Here is a 17,381-nt window from a genome sequence, read left to right as displayed (position 1 = left end):
CGAGTGTTCCCTATCAGAGGGGTCTGTGATTTCGGGGGGGTCTGTCCCCCCGAGTGTTCCCTATCAGAGGGGTCTGTGATTTCGGGGGGGGGGGGGGGTCTGTGCCCCCGAGTGTTCCCTATCAGAGGGGTCTGTGATTTCGGGGGGGTCTGTCCCCCCGAGTGTTCCCTATCAGAGGGGTCTGTGATTTCGGGGGGGTCTGTCCCCCCGAGTGTTCCCTATCAGAGGGGTCTGTGATTTCGGGGGGGTCTGTGACCCCGAGTATTTCCTATCAGAGGGGTCTGTGATTTTGGGGGGGTCTGTGTCCCCGAGTGTTCCCTATCAGAGGGGTCTGTGATTTCGGGGGGTCTGTGTCCCCTATCAGAGGGGTCTGTGCCCTCCGGGGGTAAGTGGGGGTGTGAGGGGGTGGTCACGGTGAAGTGTAATATCCTGATGGAGGGTGGAGAACTGGGAAGGAAATCGAGGATCCTCATCAGTGGGAGTGCAGGGGTCAAACCCCAACCTGACCGACTCACTTCTGTTCCCCTCTCCCCCCTCCTCACTCACTCCCCTCTCCCTCACTCCCCTCGCCCTCACTCCCCTCGCCCTCTTTCCCCTCGCCCTCGCTTCCCCTCCCTCACTAACTCCCCTCACCCTCACTCCCCTCTCCCCCTCCCTCACTCACACCCTCTCTCCCCCCTCCCTCCCCTCCCCCCCCCCCCCCCCCCCCCCCCCCCCGTGCAGTCGGTGTGGGTGATGGCGGGTCGGAAGCTGAAAGAAGCCCTCCTGAAGGTGGGAGAGTTGGCCCCGAGCCCAGGCCCTGAGCTGTGTATCCGACAGCAGGTCTACCTCAGCAAGGACCCCTACGGGATCTACAGTATCTGCTTCAGTCGGGACGCCCAGCAGCTCGCCGTCGGCTTTGGAAACGGAGCTGTTCAGGTAAGGGCTCCGTGTTCATCCCCACATCCCAGCCCAGCATTCCCAGCATGGAAACACTCCTCCATTGCTGGGTCACGGAAGGCACTCTCACTCTCACTCCCAGAGCAGCGTCTGGCCTCTGACATGGATCAGACCCGTCGCCGAGTTCTCGGGAAGTTCCTTGCGGAATGTCTGACCCCTTTCCCGTTTTCCTGGCTGTCCGTGCAGGTTCTGAACCCGGAGACAGGGACAGTGATCCGTGAGCTCTCTCCAGGCCACAGGGCACGACAGGCTGTGACAGCGATGAGTTACTTCCCGAAGCACTCCAACATCCTTGTGACCGCTGGGGCTGACGGCATCATCTCGGTCTACAACACCGATACTGGCTGGCAAGCTGTAACCATCACCGGTACAGTGTGGGGCTTCCTGTAACTCCATCCCCCACCTGGTCATACAGAGGGACAGGGAGGGGAGACTCTACACCGGCCTAGCACAGAGACCAGGATGAAGGCACCTCCGTACACCCGCCCAACTAACCCGAGTGAAGGCCGCGCCCGGACAGGAGCACCAAAGGCCAGGGGCGCCTTTCCCTTCTCAATACTCCCCGGGAGAGTCTCCTGGCCTTGTTACTCTCCCTGTCTCTCTCTCTTTACTCCTCTGTCTTCACTCCTCTGCCTTCCTCCTCACCCTCTCCCCCCACCTCTCTCTCACACTCCCCCCTCTGTCTCTTCCCCTCTCTTTCCCACTCCACCCCACCCCATCCTCACTCTTCCCCCTCCTCACTCCCTCCGCCCTCACTCTCTCCCCCACTTCCCCTCCCTCACTCTCTCTCCCCCCGCCCTCACTCTCTCTCACCCCACCCACCCCGCCCTCAGTCTCTCTCCCTCCACTCCCCCACCCTCACTCTCTCTCACCCACTCCCCCACCCTCACTCTCTCTCCTCCCGCCCTCACTCTCTCTCACCCCACACCATCCGCCCTGACTCTCTCTCACCCCCCATTCCTCCCGCCTCACTCTCTCTCCCACAACTCCCCCGCCCTCACTCTCTCTCTCCCCTCACTCTCCCACCCCCCCGCCCTCACTCTCTCAACCCCCCGCCCTCTCTCTCTATCCCCCCACTCACTCCGCCCTCAGTCTCTCTCCCTCCACTCCCCCACCCTCACTCTCTCTCCCCCACTCCCCCGCCCTCACTCTCTCTCACCCCACACCCCCCCGCCCTCACTCTCTCACCCCCCACCCCCCCACCCTCACTCTCTCCCCCCATTCTCTCTCACCCCTGCCCTCACACTCCCTCGCCCCACTCCCTCAGCCCTCACTCTCTCACCCCCCCCACCCTCTCTCTCTATCCCCCCACTCTCCCCGCCCTCCTCTCTCTCCCCCACTTCCCCCGCCCTCACTCTCTCACCCCACTCCCCCGCCTCTCACTCTCTCCCCCCATTCCCCCCGCCCTCACTGTGTCTCTCCCCTCACTCCCCCTGCCCTCACTCTCTCTCCCCCTCTCCCCTGCCCTCACTCTCTCTCTCTCACCCCACTGCCCCCGCCCTCACTCTCTCTCCCCTGCCCTCACTCTCTCTCCCCCGCCCTCACTCTTTCTCCCCCACTCCCCCATCCTCACTCTCTCGCACCTCCCACTCTCTCTCACCCCGCCCTCATTGTCTCTCCCCCCACTCTCCCGCTCTCACTCTCTCCCCCCACTCTCCCACCCTCACTCTCTCTCACCCCACTCCCCCCACCCTCACTCTCTCTCCCCCCGCCCTCACTCTCTCTCCCCGCACTCCCCCCCCCCTCACTCTCCCCCCGCCCTCACTCTCCCCCCACCCCCGCCCTCACTCTTTCTCCCCCCACTCCCCCACGCTCACTCTCTCTCGTCCCACTCCCCCGCTCTCACTCTCTCTCCCCCACTCCCCCCGCCCTCACTCTCCCCCACCCCCTGCCCTCACTCTCTCCCCCCACTCCCCCCGCCCTCACTCTCCCCCCACCCCCTGCCCTCACTCTCTCTCACCCCACTCCCCCGCCCTCACTCTCTCTCCCCCCCGGCCTCACTCTCTTCCCCCAGTCCCCCCACCCTCACTCTCTCTCCCCCCCCCCTCACTCTCTCCCCCGCACCACCCCGCCCTCACTCTCCCCCCACCCCCTGCCCTCACTCTCTCTCGCCCCACTCCCCCGCCCTCACTCTCTCTCACCCCACTCCCCCCACCCTCACTCTCTCTCCCCCCCCGCCTCACTCTCTTCCCCCAGTCCCCCCACCCTCACTCTCTCCCCCCAGGCCCCCACCCTCACTCTCTCACCCCACTTCCCCCGCTGTCACTCTCTCTCTCTCTCCCCCCCGCCCTCACTCTCTCTCCCCCCACTCCCCCCGCCCTCACTCTCTCTCCCCCCCGCCTCACTCTCTTCCCCCAGTCCCCCCACCCTCACTCTCTCCCCCCAGGCCCCCCACCCTCACTCTCTCACCCCACTTCCCCCGCTGTCACTCTCTCTCTCTCCCCCCGCCCTCACTCTCTCTCCACCCACTCCCCCCGCCCTCACTCTCTCTCACCCCACTCCCCCCGCCCTCACTCTCTCTCCCCCACTCCCCCGTCCTCACTCTCTCTCACCCCCCTGCCCTCACTCTCTCTCTCACCCCCGCCCTCACTCTCTCCCTCACCCCCCGCCCTCACTCTCTCTCCCCGCACTCCCCCCGCCCTCTCTCCCCCCACCCCCTGCCCTCACTCTCTCTCACCCCACTCCCCCGGCCTCACTCTCTCCCCCCAGTCCCCCCACCCTCACTCTCTCACCCCACTTCCCCCGCTGTCACTCTCTCCCCCACTCCCGCATCCTCACTCTCTCTCACCTCCCACTCTCTCTCCCCCACCCTCACTCTCTCTCCCCCACTCCCCTGTCCTCACTCTCTCTCACCCCCCTGCCCCCACTCTCTCAACCCCCACCCTCACTCTCTCTCTCACCCCCGCCCTCACTCTCTCCCTCACCCCCCGCCCTCACTCTCTCCCTCACCCCCGCCCTCACGCTCTTCCTCCCCGCACTCACTCTCTCACCCCCCCGCCCTCACTCTCTCACCCCCCCCCGCCCTCACTCTCTCTCACCCCCCCTCCCTCACGCTCTTCCTCCCCGCACTCACTCTCTCTCTCACCCCCCCGCCCTCACTCTTTCGCCCCCGCCCCCCGGCACTCACTCTCTCTCTCTCTCTCCTGCCCCCCACTCCCTCTCAGCCCCCTCCGCCCTCACTCCAAGTCACTCAGCCCTCCTCTCCTCAGTCCATCAAGGTTGGAGAGGTTGGAATGAACTGTTGGAGAGGGTGATGGTGGGACTGGAGGATGTATCAGGCAAGATTTGATGTACTGTAGTCACATGTACCAAAGTATAGGCAGTACAGGCGGATCATAGACACGGGGCCGTACAGGTGATTGGGGGCTGGGACAGAGCCAGGGTACAGGTGATCGGGCGCTGGGACCGAGCCAGGGGGACAGGGTTACACTGCACGGGAGGTGCACTGAAGCAACATCTGGGTTAGGTTGATGATTACTCAGTGTAATGTTTTCCTGGTTCATGCCGGAGCAGGGAGGAGGAGACCATTCCCGACTGTGTGGCTCTTTGGCAGCCTTCCCCGGCAGTGGGAAGTGTAGGTGGAGTCCCTGGATGGAAGGTGTGCTTCCTTTCCATCTCAGAGAACCCCAACCAACCAGCAGCAAAGCTCCCACAGCTGAGCTTGTCAATGGGGCAGTGGGGTAGCGGGGTCAGGTCACACCAGTGGTTATCCAGGTGACAGCCTTGGGTCACTGCTGCTGGTGGTGCTGCTGGTGCTGCTCCTGCTGGTGCTGCTGCTGCTCCTGCTGGTGCTGCTCCTGCTGCTGGTGCTTCTGCTGGGAGTGCTGGTGCTGCACCTGCTGGTGGTGCTGGTGCTTCTGCTGGTGCTGCTCCTGCTCCTGCTGGTAGTGCTGGTGCTGCTGCTCCTGCTGCTGGTGGTGCTGCTGGTGCTGCTGCTCCTGCTGCTGGTGGTGCTGGTGCTCCTACTGGTGCTGGTGCTCCTACTGGTGCTGCTGCTCCTGCTGCTATCCCCTCTCTCACTCGTGTTCGCTCCAGTCCTCCAGCCTCCCTCCCTGCCTTCCTGCCTGCCTCCCTGTCTACCTCCCTCCCTATCTCCCTCCATGTCTGCCTGGCCCCCTGCCTCCCTCCCTCCCTGCCTGCCTCACTGCCTCCCTGCTTGCCTGCCTGCCTCCCTGCTTGCCTGCCTGCCTCCCTGCCTGCCTCCTTGCCTGCCTGCCACCTGCCTCCCTCCCTACCTCCCTCTCTGCCTCCCTCCCTCCCTGCCTCTCTCCCTTCCTCTCTCCCTGCCTCCCTGCCTGCCTGCCTCACTGCCTCCCTCCTTGCCTCTCTCCCTTCCTCTCTCCCTGCCTGCCTCCCTGCTTGCCTGCCTCACTGCCTCCCTGCTTGCCTCCCTGCCTGCCTGCCTCCCTGCCTGCCTGCCTCACTGCCTCCCTGCCTGCCTCCCTGCCTGCCTCCCTGCCTGCCTGCCTGCCTGCCTCCCTGCCTCACTGCCTGCCTGCCTGCCTGCCTCACTGCCTCCCTGCCTGCCTCCCTGCATCCCTCCCTCCCTGTCTCTCTCCCTCCCTCCTTGCCTTCCTCCCTCCCTGCCTGCCTGCCTCCCTCCCTCTCTCCCTCCCTCCCTCCCTCCTTCCCTCCTTGCCTGCCTCAGGTCACCTTCACAGCTGGATTTTATCCTGCCTTTCCTTCTGTCTTAGAGGAGGACAATGAGATTCATGCCTTGGATTTCTGCTGCGATGGGAATGTGTATGCTACAGCAGGAAAGGACCGGCAAATCCGCCTGTATGATAGCAGAACCAGCAAGGTGAGAGGCGAGTTCCTTCCCATTCCCACTGGCCTCACGGTCCAGAGAGTCGGAACCTGCCAGCGAGGCCCACTCCTATTGTGGGCAGGGGGGGGCTGTGTCTGACAAACTCAGGTTAGGGTAAATCCCCCCCTCTCCTCTCCATTCCAGCACGCTCACCGTCATTCCTGTTGTTCTGAGTTTCAGCCTGCTGCCTTCCATCCAGAGGCAATCCTTCCTGACTCCGGAAACAGCTGGGAATTGTCTGATATACTCACCCAGATAGGCGCTGGGATCACTGAGCTCATCTGGAAGGAGATGGGGCCCTGGAGAATGGGTTTGTCAGAGAGCACTGTCTCCACCCTTCACCGTGTCAGTGTTATCAGTCAGTATCTGCATCAGCAGACCCTCACAGGGCTCCCCCACTCCCCACCCAACTACAGCCGCAAGCCTGACCCTGTCCCTGTCCCTGTCCCTGTCCCTGACCCTGTCCCTGACCCTGACCCTGACCCTGACCCTGACCCTGTCCCTGTCCCTGACCCTGACCCTGACCCTGTCCCTGTCCCTGTCCCTGACCCTGTCCCTGTCCCTGTCCCTGACCATGACCCTGACTCTGACCCTTTCCCTGACACTGACCCTGTCCCCGACTCTTACCCTGTCCCCAACCCTGACCCTGTCCCTGATCCTGACCCTGTCCCCAACCCTGACCCTGACCCTGTCCCTGATCCTGACCCTGTCCCTGACCCTGTCCCTGTCCCGATCCTGACCCTGACCCTGTCCCTGTCCCTGATCCTGACCCTGTCCCTGACCCTGTCCCTGACCCTGTCCCTGTCCCGATCCTGACCCTGACCCTGTCCCTGTCCCTGATCCTGACCCTGACCCTGACCCTGTCCCCAACCCTGACTCTGTCCCTGATCCTGACCCTGTCCCTGTCCCTGTCCCTGTCCCGATCCTGACCCTGTCCCTGTCCCTGTCCCCGTCCCCGTCCCCGTCCCTACCCTGTCCCCGTCCCCAACCCTGTCCCTGTCCCTATTCCTGATCCTGTCCCTGACCCTGACCCTGTCGCTGACCTTATCCCTGACCCGGTCCCTGTCCCTGACCCGGTCCCTGTCCCTGACCCTGTCACTGACCCTGTACATGACCCTGTCCCTCACCCTGACTCTGTCCCTCACCCTGACTCTGTCCCTATCCCTGACCCTGACCCTTTCCCTGACCCTGTCCCTGTCCCTCATCCTGACCCTGTCCCTATCCCTGACCCTGTCCCCGACCCTGACCCTGTCCCTGTCGCTGACCTTATCCCTGACCCGGTCCCTGTCCCTGACCCTGTCACTGGCCCTGTTCATGACCCTGTCCCTCACCCTGACTCTGTCCCTATCCCTGACCCTGTCTCTGACCCTGACCCTTTCCCTGACCCTGTCCCTCACCCTAACCCTGTCCCTATCCCTGACCCTGTCCCCGACCCTGACCCTGTCCCTATCGCTGTCCCTGACCCTGATCCTTACCCTGTCCCTGTCCCTATCCTTGACCCTGATCCTTACCCTGTCCCTGTCGCCATCCCTGACCCTGTCTCTGTCCCCAACCCTGTCCCTGATTGTGGCCCTATTCCTGATCCTGTCCCCGACCCTGACCCTGTCCCTGTCGCTGACCTTATCCATGACCCGGTCCCTGTCCCTGACCCTGTCCCTGACCCTGACCATGACCATGACCCTGACTCTGACCCTGTCCCCGACCCTTACCCTGTCCCCAACCCTGACCCTGTCCCTGATCCTGACCCTGTCCCTGATCCTGACCCTGTCCCCAACCCTGACCCTGTCCCTGATCCTGACCCTGTCCCGATCCTGACCCTGACCCTGTCCCTGTCCCTGACCCTGTCCCGATCCTGTCCCTGACCCTGTCCCTGTCCCTGTCCCCGTCCCCGTCCCTACCCTGTCCCCGTCCCCAACCCTGTCCCTGACCCTGTCCCTATTCCTGATCCTGTCCCCGACCCTGACCCTGTCCCTGTCGCTGACCTTATCCCTGACCCGGTCCCTGTCCCTGACCCTGTCACTGACCCTGTCCCTGTCACTGACCCTGTACATTACCCTGTCCCTCACCCTGACTCTGTCCCTCACCCTGACTCTGTCCCTATCCCTGACCCTGACCCTTTCCCTGACCCTGACCCTGTCCCTGTCCCTCATCCTGACCCTGTCCCTATCCCTGACCCTGTCCCCGACCCTGACCCTGTCCCTGTCGCTGACCTTATCCCTGACCCGGTCCCTGTCCCTGACCCTGTCACTGGCCCTGTTCATGACCCTGTCCCTCACCCTGACTCTGTCCCTATCCCTGACCCTGTCTCTGACCCTGACCCTTTCCCTGACCCTGTCCCTCACCCTGACCCTGTCCCTATCCCTGACCCTGTCCCTATCCCTGACCCTGTCCATGACCCTGACCCTGTCCCTATCGCTGTCCCTGACCCTGATCCTTACCCTGTCCCTGACCCTGTCCCTATCCTTGACCCTGACCCTGACCCTGTCGCCATCCCTGACCCTGTCTCTGACCCTTTCCCTGTCCCTGTCCCCAACCCTGTCCCTGATTGTGGCCCTATTCCTGATCCTGTCCCCGACCCTGACCCTGTCCCTGTCGCTGACCCTGACCCTGACCCTGTCCCTGACACTGTTTCTGACCCTGTCCCTGTCACTGTCCATGTTCATGACCCTGTCCCTCACCCTGACTCTGTCCCTGACCTTGACCCTGTCCCTGACCCTGTCTCTGACCCTGACCCTTTCCCGACCCTGACCATGACCCTGTCCCTGACCCTGAGCCTGTCCCTGACCCTGTCCCTGACCCTTACCCTGTCCCTGACCCTTAACCTGTCCCTGACCCTGTCCCTATCCTTGACCCTGACCCTGTTGCTGTCCCTGACCCTGTCTCTGACCCTGACCCTGTCCCTGTCCCTGACCCGGACCCTCTCCCTGACCCCTGTCCCTGACCCCTGTCCCTGTCCCTGTCCCTGTCCCTGACCCTGTCCCTGACCCATGACCCTGACCCTGACCCGGACCCGGACCCTGTCACTGACCCATGACCCTGACCCTGACCCTGCCTGGTGTTTGCCCACAGATTGCCAAATTGTTTGAAGCTCCTGACTTCAAGAACAACGAGAGCCTGACCCTGACCAGTGGGCACTCCCGCCGAATCTTCGCTCTGCGCTTTCACCCAGACGAACGCCACATCTTCCTGACCGGTGGCTGGGATGACTCTGTAAAGGTATGGGCATTCGGGCTCTCTGTCTGTCTGCCTGTCTGTGTGTGTGTGTGTCTGCCTGTACGTCTGCCTGTGTGTCTGCCTGCCTGTGTGTCTGTGTGTGTGTGTGTCTGCCTGTGCGTCTGCCTGTGTGTCTGTCTGTTTGTATGTCTGTTTGTCTGCCTGCCCACCTGTATATCTGCCTGTGTGTCTGCCTGTGTGTCTGCTTGCCTGTGCATCTGTGTGTTTGCATGCCGGTGTGTCTGCCTACCTGCCTGTGTGTCAATTTGCCTGTATGTCTGCCTGCCTGTGTCTCTGCCCGCTTGTGTGTCTGTCTGTCTGTCTGCCTGTGTGTCTGTCTAGGCAGAAGTGAGGACTGCAGATGCTGGAAACTAGAGTTTAGATGGGAGTGGTGCTGGAAAAGCACAGCAGGTCAGGCAGCATCCGAGGAGCAGGAAAATTGATGTTTCAGGCATAAGCCCTTCCTCAGGAATGAAGGCAGGAAGCCTCCAGGGTGAAGAGATAAATGGGAGGGGGGTGTGGGGTGGGGTGGGGTGGGGAGAAGGTAACAAAGAGTACAATAGGTGAATGGGGGTGGGGATGGAGGTGATAGGTCAGTGAGGAGAGGGTGGAGTGGATAGGTGGGAAGGGAGATAGGCAGGTAGGACAGGTCATGGGGACAGTGCTGAGCTGGAAGTTTGGAACTAGGGTGAGGTGGGGGAAGGGGAAATGAGGAAACTGTTGGAGTCCACATTGATGCCCTGGGGTTGAAGTGTTCCGAGGCGGAAGATGAGGCGTTCTTCCTCCAGGCGTCTGGTGGTGAGGGAGCGGCGGTGAAGGAGGTCCAGGACCTGCATGTCCTCGGCAGAGTGGGAGGGGGAGTTGAAATGTTGGGCCACAGGGCGGTGTGGTTGATTGGTGCGGGTGTCCCGGAGATGTTCCCTAAAGCGCTCTGCTAGGAGGCGTCCAGTCTCCCCAATGTCGAGAAGACTACATTGGGAGCAACAGATACAATAAATGATATTAGTGGATGTGCAGGTAAAACTTTGATGGATGTGGAAGGCTCCTTTAGGCCCTTGGATAGAGGTGAGGGAGGAGGTGTGGGCACAGGTTGTGTCTGCCTGCCTGTGTCTTATCTGCCTGTGTGCCTACCTGTCTGCCTGTCTGTCTGCCTGCCGGTGTGCCTGCCCATGTATCTGACTGCCTGTGTGACTGCCTATGTGACTGTCTGTGTGTCTGCCTGCCCGTGTGTCTATCTGCGTGTGTGTCTGCCTGCCCGTGTGTCTATCTGCGTGTGTGCCTGCCTGTATGTCTATCTGCCTGTGTTTCTATCTGCGTGTCCGCCTGCCTGTGTGTCCGCCTGACTGTGTGTCTGCCCGTGTGTCTGTCTGCCCATGTGTCTGTCTGCCCGTGTGACTGCCCGCCCGTGTGTCTGCCCGCCCGTGTGTCTGCCCACCTGTGTGTCAGCTCACCTGTCTGCCTGCCCGCCTGTCTGTCTGCCCATGTGTCTGCCCGCCCATGTGTCTGCCCGCCTGTCTGTCTGCCTGCCTGTGTGTCTGTCTGCCTGTGTGTCTGCCCGCCTGTATGCCTGCCCGCGTGTGTGTCTGCCCGCCTGTGTGTCTGCCCGCCTGTGTGTCTGCCTTCCTGTATGTCTGCCTGTGTGCCTGCCCGCCTGTGTGCCTGCCCGCCTGTGTGTGTGCCCGCCTGTGTGTGTGCCCGCCCGTGTGTCTGCCCGCCCGTGTGTCTGCCCGCCTGTGTGCCTGCAATAACAGATTCGACGCGAAGAGGGTGGATAATCGTGCGAAAGGATACCCCTCACTGTGTAACGCCCCGTGCTAACACAGATATCCCTCACTGTGTAAAACCCCGTGCTAACACAGATATCCCTCACTGTGTAACGCCCCGTGCTAACACAGATATCCCTCACTGTGTAAAACCCCGTGCTAACACAGATATCCCTCACTGTGTAACGCCCCGTGCTAACACAGATATCCCTCACTCTGTAAAACCCCGTGCTAACATAGATATCCCTCACTGTGTAACGCCCCGTGCTAACACAGATATCCCTCACTGTGTAAAACCCCGTGCTAACACAGATATCTCTCACTGTGTAAAACCCTGTGCTAACACAGATATCCCTCACTGTGTAACGCCCCGTGCTAACACAGATACCCCTCACTGTGTAACGCCCCGTGCTAACACAGATATCCCTCACTGTGTAAAACCCCGTGCTAACACAGATATCCCTCACTGTATAACGCCCCGTGCTAACACAGATACCCCTCACTGTGTAAAACCTCGTGCTAACACAGATATCCCTCACTGTGTAATGCCCCGTGCTAACACAGACATCCCTCACTGTGTAAAACCTCGTGCTAACACAGATATACCTCACTGTGTAACACCCCGTGCTAACACAGATATCCCTCACTGTGTAAAACCCCGTGCTAACACAGATATCCCTCACTGTGTAAAACACCGTGCTAACACAGATATCCCTCACTGTGTAATGCCCCGTGCTAACACAGATATCCCTCACTGTATAACGCCCCGTGCTAACACAGATATCCCTCACTGTGTAAAACCCCGTGCTAACACAGATATCCCTCACTGTGTAATGCCCCGTGCTAACACAGACATCCCTCACTGTGTAAAACCTCGTGCTAACACAGATATCCCTCACTGTGTAACACCCCGTGCTAACACAGATATCCCTCACTGTGTAAAACCCCGTGCTAACACAGATATCCCTCACTGTGTAACGCCCCGTGCTAACACAGATATCCCTCACTGTGTAAAACCCCGTGCTAACACAGATATCCCTCACTGTGTAAAACCCCGTGCTAACACAGATATCCCTCACTGTGTAAAACACCGTGCTAACACAGATATCCCTCACTGTGTAAAACCCCGTGCTAACACAGATATCCCTCACTGTGTAACGCCCCGTGCTAACACAGATATCCCTCACTGTGTAAAACCCCGTGCTAACACAGATGCCCCTCACTGTGTAAAACCCCGTGCTAACGCAGATACCCCTCACTGTGTAAAACCCCGTGCTAACACAGATATCCATCACTGTGTAACAACCCATGCTAACACAGATATCCCTCACTGTGTAAAACCCCGTGCTAACACAGATATCCCTCACTGTGTAACGCCCCGTGCTAACACAGATATCCCTCACTGTGTAACACCCCTTGCTAACACAGATATCCCTCACTGTGTAAAACCCCACGCTAACACAGATATCCCTCACTGTGTAAAACCCCGTGCTAACACAGATATCCCTCACTGTGTAACACCCCTTGCTAACACAGATACCCCTCACTGTGTAAAACCCCGTGCTAACACAGATATCCCTCACTGTGTAACACCCCTTGCTAACACAGATATCCCTCACTGTGTAACACCCCGTGCTAACACAGATATCCCTCACTGTGTAAAACCCCGTGCTAACACAGATATCCCTCACTGTGTAAAACACCGTGCTAACACAGACATCCCTCACTGTGTAAAACCCCGTGCTAACACAGATATCTCTCACTGTGTAAAACCCCGTGCTAACGCAGATATCCCTCACTGTGTAAAACCCCGTGCTAACACAGATACCCCTCACTGTGTAAAACCCCGTGCTAACACAACGATCCCTCACTGTATAATACCCCGTGCTAACACAGATATCCCTCCCTGTGTAAAACCCCGTGCTAACACAGATATCCTTCAGTGTGTAAAACCCCGTGCTAACACAGATATCCCTCACTGTGTAAAACCCTGTGCTAACACAGATATCCCTCCCTGTGTAAAACCACGTGCTAACACAGATATCCCTCACTGTGTAAAACCCTGTGCTAACACAGATATCCCTCCCTGTGTAAAACCCCGTGCTAATACAGATATCCCTCACTGTGTAAAACCCCGTGCTAACACAGATATCCCTCAATGTGTAACGCCCCGTGCTAACACAGATATCCTTCACTGTGTAAAACCCCGTGCTAACACAGATATCTCTCACTGTGTAAAACCCCGTGCTAACGCAGATATCCCTCACTGTGTAAAACCCCGTGCTAACACAGATATCCCTCACTGTGTAAAACCCCGTGCTAACACAACGATCCCTCACTGTATAATACCCCGTGCTAACACAGATATCCCTCCCTGTGTAAAACCCCGTGCTAACACAGATATCCTTCAGTGTGTAAAACAACGTGCTAACACAGATATCCCTCACTGTGTAAAACCCCGCGCTAACACAGATATCCCTCACTGTGTAAAACCCCGCGCTAACACAGATATCCCTCACTGTGTAAAACCCCGTGCTAACACAGATATCCCTCACTGTGTAAAACCCCGCGCTAACACAGATATCCCTCACTGTGTAAAACCCCGTGCTAACACGGATATCCCTCACTGTGTAAAACCCCGTGCTAACACAGATATCCCTCACTGTGTAACACCCCGTGCTAACACAGATATCCCTCACTGTGTAAAACCACGCGCTAACACAGATATCCCTCACTGTGTAAAACCCCGTGCTAACGCAGATACCCCTCACTGTGTAAAACCCCGTGCTAACACAGATATCCCTCAATGTGTAAAACCCCGTGCTAACACAGATATCCCTCCCTGTGTAAAACCCCGTGCTAACACAGATATCCCTCACTGTGTAAAACCCCGTGCTAACACAGATATCCCTCACTGTGTAAAACCCCGTGCTAACGCAGATACCCCTCACTGTGTAAAACCCCGTGCTAACACAGATATCCCTCAATGTATAAAACCCCGTGCTAACGCAGATATCCCTCCCTGTGTAAAACCCCGTGCTAACACAGATATCCCTCACTGTGTAAAACCCCGTGCTAACACAGATATCCCTCACTGTGTAAAACCCCGTGCTAACACAGATATCCCTCACTGTGTAAAACCCTGTGCTAACACAGATATCCCTCACTGTGTAAAACACCGTGCTAACACAGACATCCCTCACTGTGTAAAACCCCGTGCTAACACAGATATCTCTCACTGTGTAAAACCCCGCGCTAACGCAGATATCCCTCACTGTGTAAAACCCCGTGCTAACACAGATACCCCTCACTGTGTAAAACCCCGTGCTAACACAACGATCCCTCACTGTATAATACCCCGTGCTAACACAGATATCCCTCCCTGTGTAAAACCCCGTGCTAACACAGATATCCTTCAGTGTGTAAAACCCCGTGCTAACACAGATATCCCTCACTGTGTAAAACCCTGTGCTAACACAGATATCCCTCCCTGTGTAAAACCCCGTGCTAACACAGATATCCCTCACTGTGCAAAACCCTGTGCTAACACAGATATCCCTCCCTGTGTAAAACCCCGTGCTAATACAGATATCCCTCACTGTGTAAAACCCCGTGCTAACACAGATATCCCTCACTGTGTAACGCCCCGTGCTAACACAGATATCCTTCACTGTGTAAAACCCCGTGCTAACACAGATATCCCTCACTGTGTAAAACCCCGTGCTAACACAGATATCTCTCACTGTGTAAAACCCCGTGCTAACGCAGATATCCCTCACTGTGTAAAACCCCGTGCTAACACAGATATCCCTCACTGTGTAAAACCCCGTGCTAACACAACGATCCCTCACTGTATAATACCCCGTGCTTACACAGATATCCCTCCCTGTGTAAAACCCCGTGCTAACACATATATCCTTCAGTGTGTAAAACAACGTGCTAACACAGATATCCCTCACTGTGTAACGCCCCGTGCTAACACAGATATCCCTCACTGTGTAAAACCCCGTGCTAACACAGATATCCCTCACTGTGTAAAACCCCGTGCTAACACAGATATCCCTCACTGTATAATACCCCGTGCTAACACAGATATCCCTCCCTTTGTAACGCCCCGTGCTAACACAGATATCCCTCACTGTGTAATACCCCGTGCTAACACAGATATCCCTCCCTGTGTAAAACCCCATGCTAACACAGATATCCCTCACTGTGTAACGCCCCGTGCTAACACAGACATCCCTCACTGTGTAAAACCCCGTGCTAACACAGATATCCCTCACTGTGTAAAACCCCGTGCTAACACAGATATCCCTCACTGTGTAAAACCCTGTGCTAACACAGATATCCCTCACTGTGTAACGCCCCGTGCTAACACAGACATCCCTCACTGTGTAAAACCCCGTGCTAACACAGATATCCCTCACTGTGCAACGCCCCGTGCTAACACAGACATCCCTCACTGTGTAAACCCCGTGCTAACACAGATATCCCTCACTGTGTAAAACCCCGTGCTAACACAGACATCCCTCACTGTGTAAAACCCCGTGCTAACACAAATATCCCCCACTGTGTAAAACCCCGTGCTAACGCAGATACCCCTCACTGTGTAAAACCTCGTGCTAACACAGATATCCCTCGCTGTGTAAAACCCCGTGCTAACACAGATATCCCTCACTGTGTAATGCCCCGTGCTAACACAGACATCCCTCACTGTGTAAAACCTCGTGCTAACACAGATATCCCTCACTGTGTAACACCCCGTGCTAACACAGATATCCCTCACTGTGTAAAACCCCGTGCTAACACAGATATCCCTCACTGTGTAAAACCCCGTGCTAACACAGATATCCCTCACTGTGTAACGCCCCGTGCTAACACAGATATCCCTCACTGTGTAAAACCCCGTGCTAACACAGATATCCCTCACTGTGTAAAACCCCGTGCTAACACAGATATCCCTCACTGTGTAAAACACCGTGCTAACACAGATATACCTCACTGTGTAAAACCCCGTGCTAACACAGATATCCCTCACTGTGTAACGCCCCGTGCTAACACAGATATCCCTCACTGTGTAAAACCCCGTGCTAACACAGATGCCCCTCACTGCGTAAAACCCTGTGCTAACGCAGACACCCCTCACTGTGTAACACCCCTTGCTAACACAGATATCCATCACTGTGTAAAACCCCGTGCTAACACAGATATCCCTCACTGTGTAAAACCCCACGCTAACACAGATGTCCCTCACTGTGTAAAACCCCGTGCTAACACAGATATCCCTCACTGTGTAACACCCCTTGCTAACACAGATACCCCTCACTGTGTAAAACCCCGTGCTAACACAGATATCCCTCACTGTGTAACACCCCTTGCTAACACAGATATCCCTCACTGTGTAACACCCCGTGCTAACACAGATATCCCTCACTGTGTAAAACACCGTGCTAACACAGATATCTCTCACTGTGTAAAACCCCGTGCTAACACAGATATCCCTCACTGTGTAACACCCCGTGCTAACACAGATATCCCTCACTGTGTAACACCCCTTGCTAACACAGATATCCCTCACTGTGTAACACCCCGTGCTAACACAGATATCCCTCACTGTGTCAAACCCCGTGCTAACACAGATATCCCTCACTGTGTAAAACACCGTGCTAACACAGACATCCCTCACTGTGTAAAACCCCGTGCTAACACAGATATCTCTCACTGTGTAAAACCCCGTGCTAACGCAGATATCCCTCACTGTGTAAAACCCCGTGCTAACACAACGATCCCTCACTGTATAATACCCCGTGCTAACACAGATATCCCTCCCTGTGTAAAACCCCGTGCTAACACAGATATCCTTCAGTGTGTAAAACCCCGTGCTAACACAGATATCCCTCACTGTGTAAAACCCTGTGCTAACACAGATATCCCTCCCTGTGTAAAACCCCGTGCTAACACAGATATCCCTCACTGTGTAAAACCCCGTGCTAACACATATCCCTCACTGTGTAACGCCCCGTGCTAACACAGATATCCTTCACTGTGTAAAACCCCGTGCTAACACAGATATCTCTCACTGTGTAAAACCCCGTGCTAACGCAGATATCCCTCACTGTGTAAAACCCCGTGCTAACACAGATATCCCTCACTGTGTAAAACCCCGTGCTAACACAACGATCCCTCACTGTATAATACCCCGTGCTAACACAGATATCCCTCCCTGTGTAAAACCCCGTGCTAACACAGATATCCTTCAGTGTGTAAAACAACGTGCTAACACAGATATCCCTCACTGTGTAAAACCCCGTGCTAACACAGATATCCCTCACTGTGTAAAACCCCGTGCTAACACAGATATCCCTCACTGTGTAAAACCCCGTGCTAACACAGATATCCCTCACTGTGTAAAGCCCCGTGCTAACACAGAAATCCCTCACTGTGTAATACCCCGTGCTAACAAAAATATCCCTCACTGTGTAAAACCCCGTGCTAACACAGATATCCCTCACTGTGTAACGCCCCGTGCTAACACAGATATCCCTCACTGTGTAAAACACCGTGCTAACACAGATATCCCTCACTGTGTAACACCCCGTGCTAACACAAATATCCCTCACTGTGTAAAACCCCGTGCTAACACAGATATCCCTCACTGT

At 57.1% G+C, this 17,381-nt stretch overlaps 1 protein-coding gene across 1 annotated transcript in view; it reads left to right on the top strand.

Annotated features, from left to right (window-relative positions):
* Window positions 1-735: 735 nt before the first annotated feature.
* Window positions 736-17,381, top strand: part of LOC132832918 (uncharacterized WD repeat-containing protein all2124-like) — a 64,134-nt gene continuing 47,488 nt past the window's right edge. Inside the window, exons 1-4 of the mRNA XM_060851158.1 lie at window positions 736-918; window positions 1,126-1,306; window positions 5,634-5,740; window positions 8,816-8,962. Coding sequence (XP_060707141.1) covers window positions 736-918; window positions 1,126-1,306; window positions 5,634-5,740; window positions 8,816-8,962 — 618 coding nt within the window. The remainder of the gene's footprint in view (window positions 919-1,125; window positions 1,307-5,633; window positions 5,741-8,815; window positions 8,963-17,381) is intronic.

This window comes from Hemiscyllium ocellatum, chromosome 35, assembly GCF_020745735.1.
Source record: "Hemiscyllium ocellatum isolate sHemOce1 chromosome 35, sHemOce1.pat.X.cur, whole genome shotgun sequence".
In the NCBI taxonomy this organism is placed as follows: Eukaryota; Metazoa; Chordata; class Chondrichthyes; order Orectolobiformes; family Hemiscylliidae; genus Hemiscyllium; species Hemiscyllium ocellatum.
The sequence above is the reverse complement of the archived record's forward strand: the minus strand, read 5'-3'. Positions and strand labels throughout refer to the sequence as shown.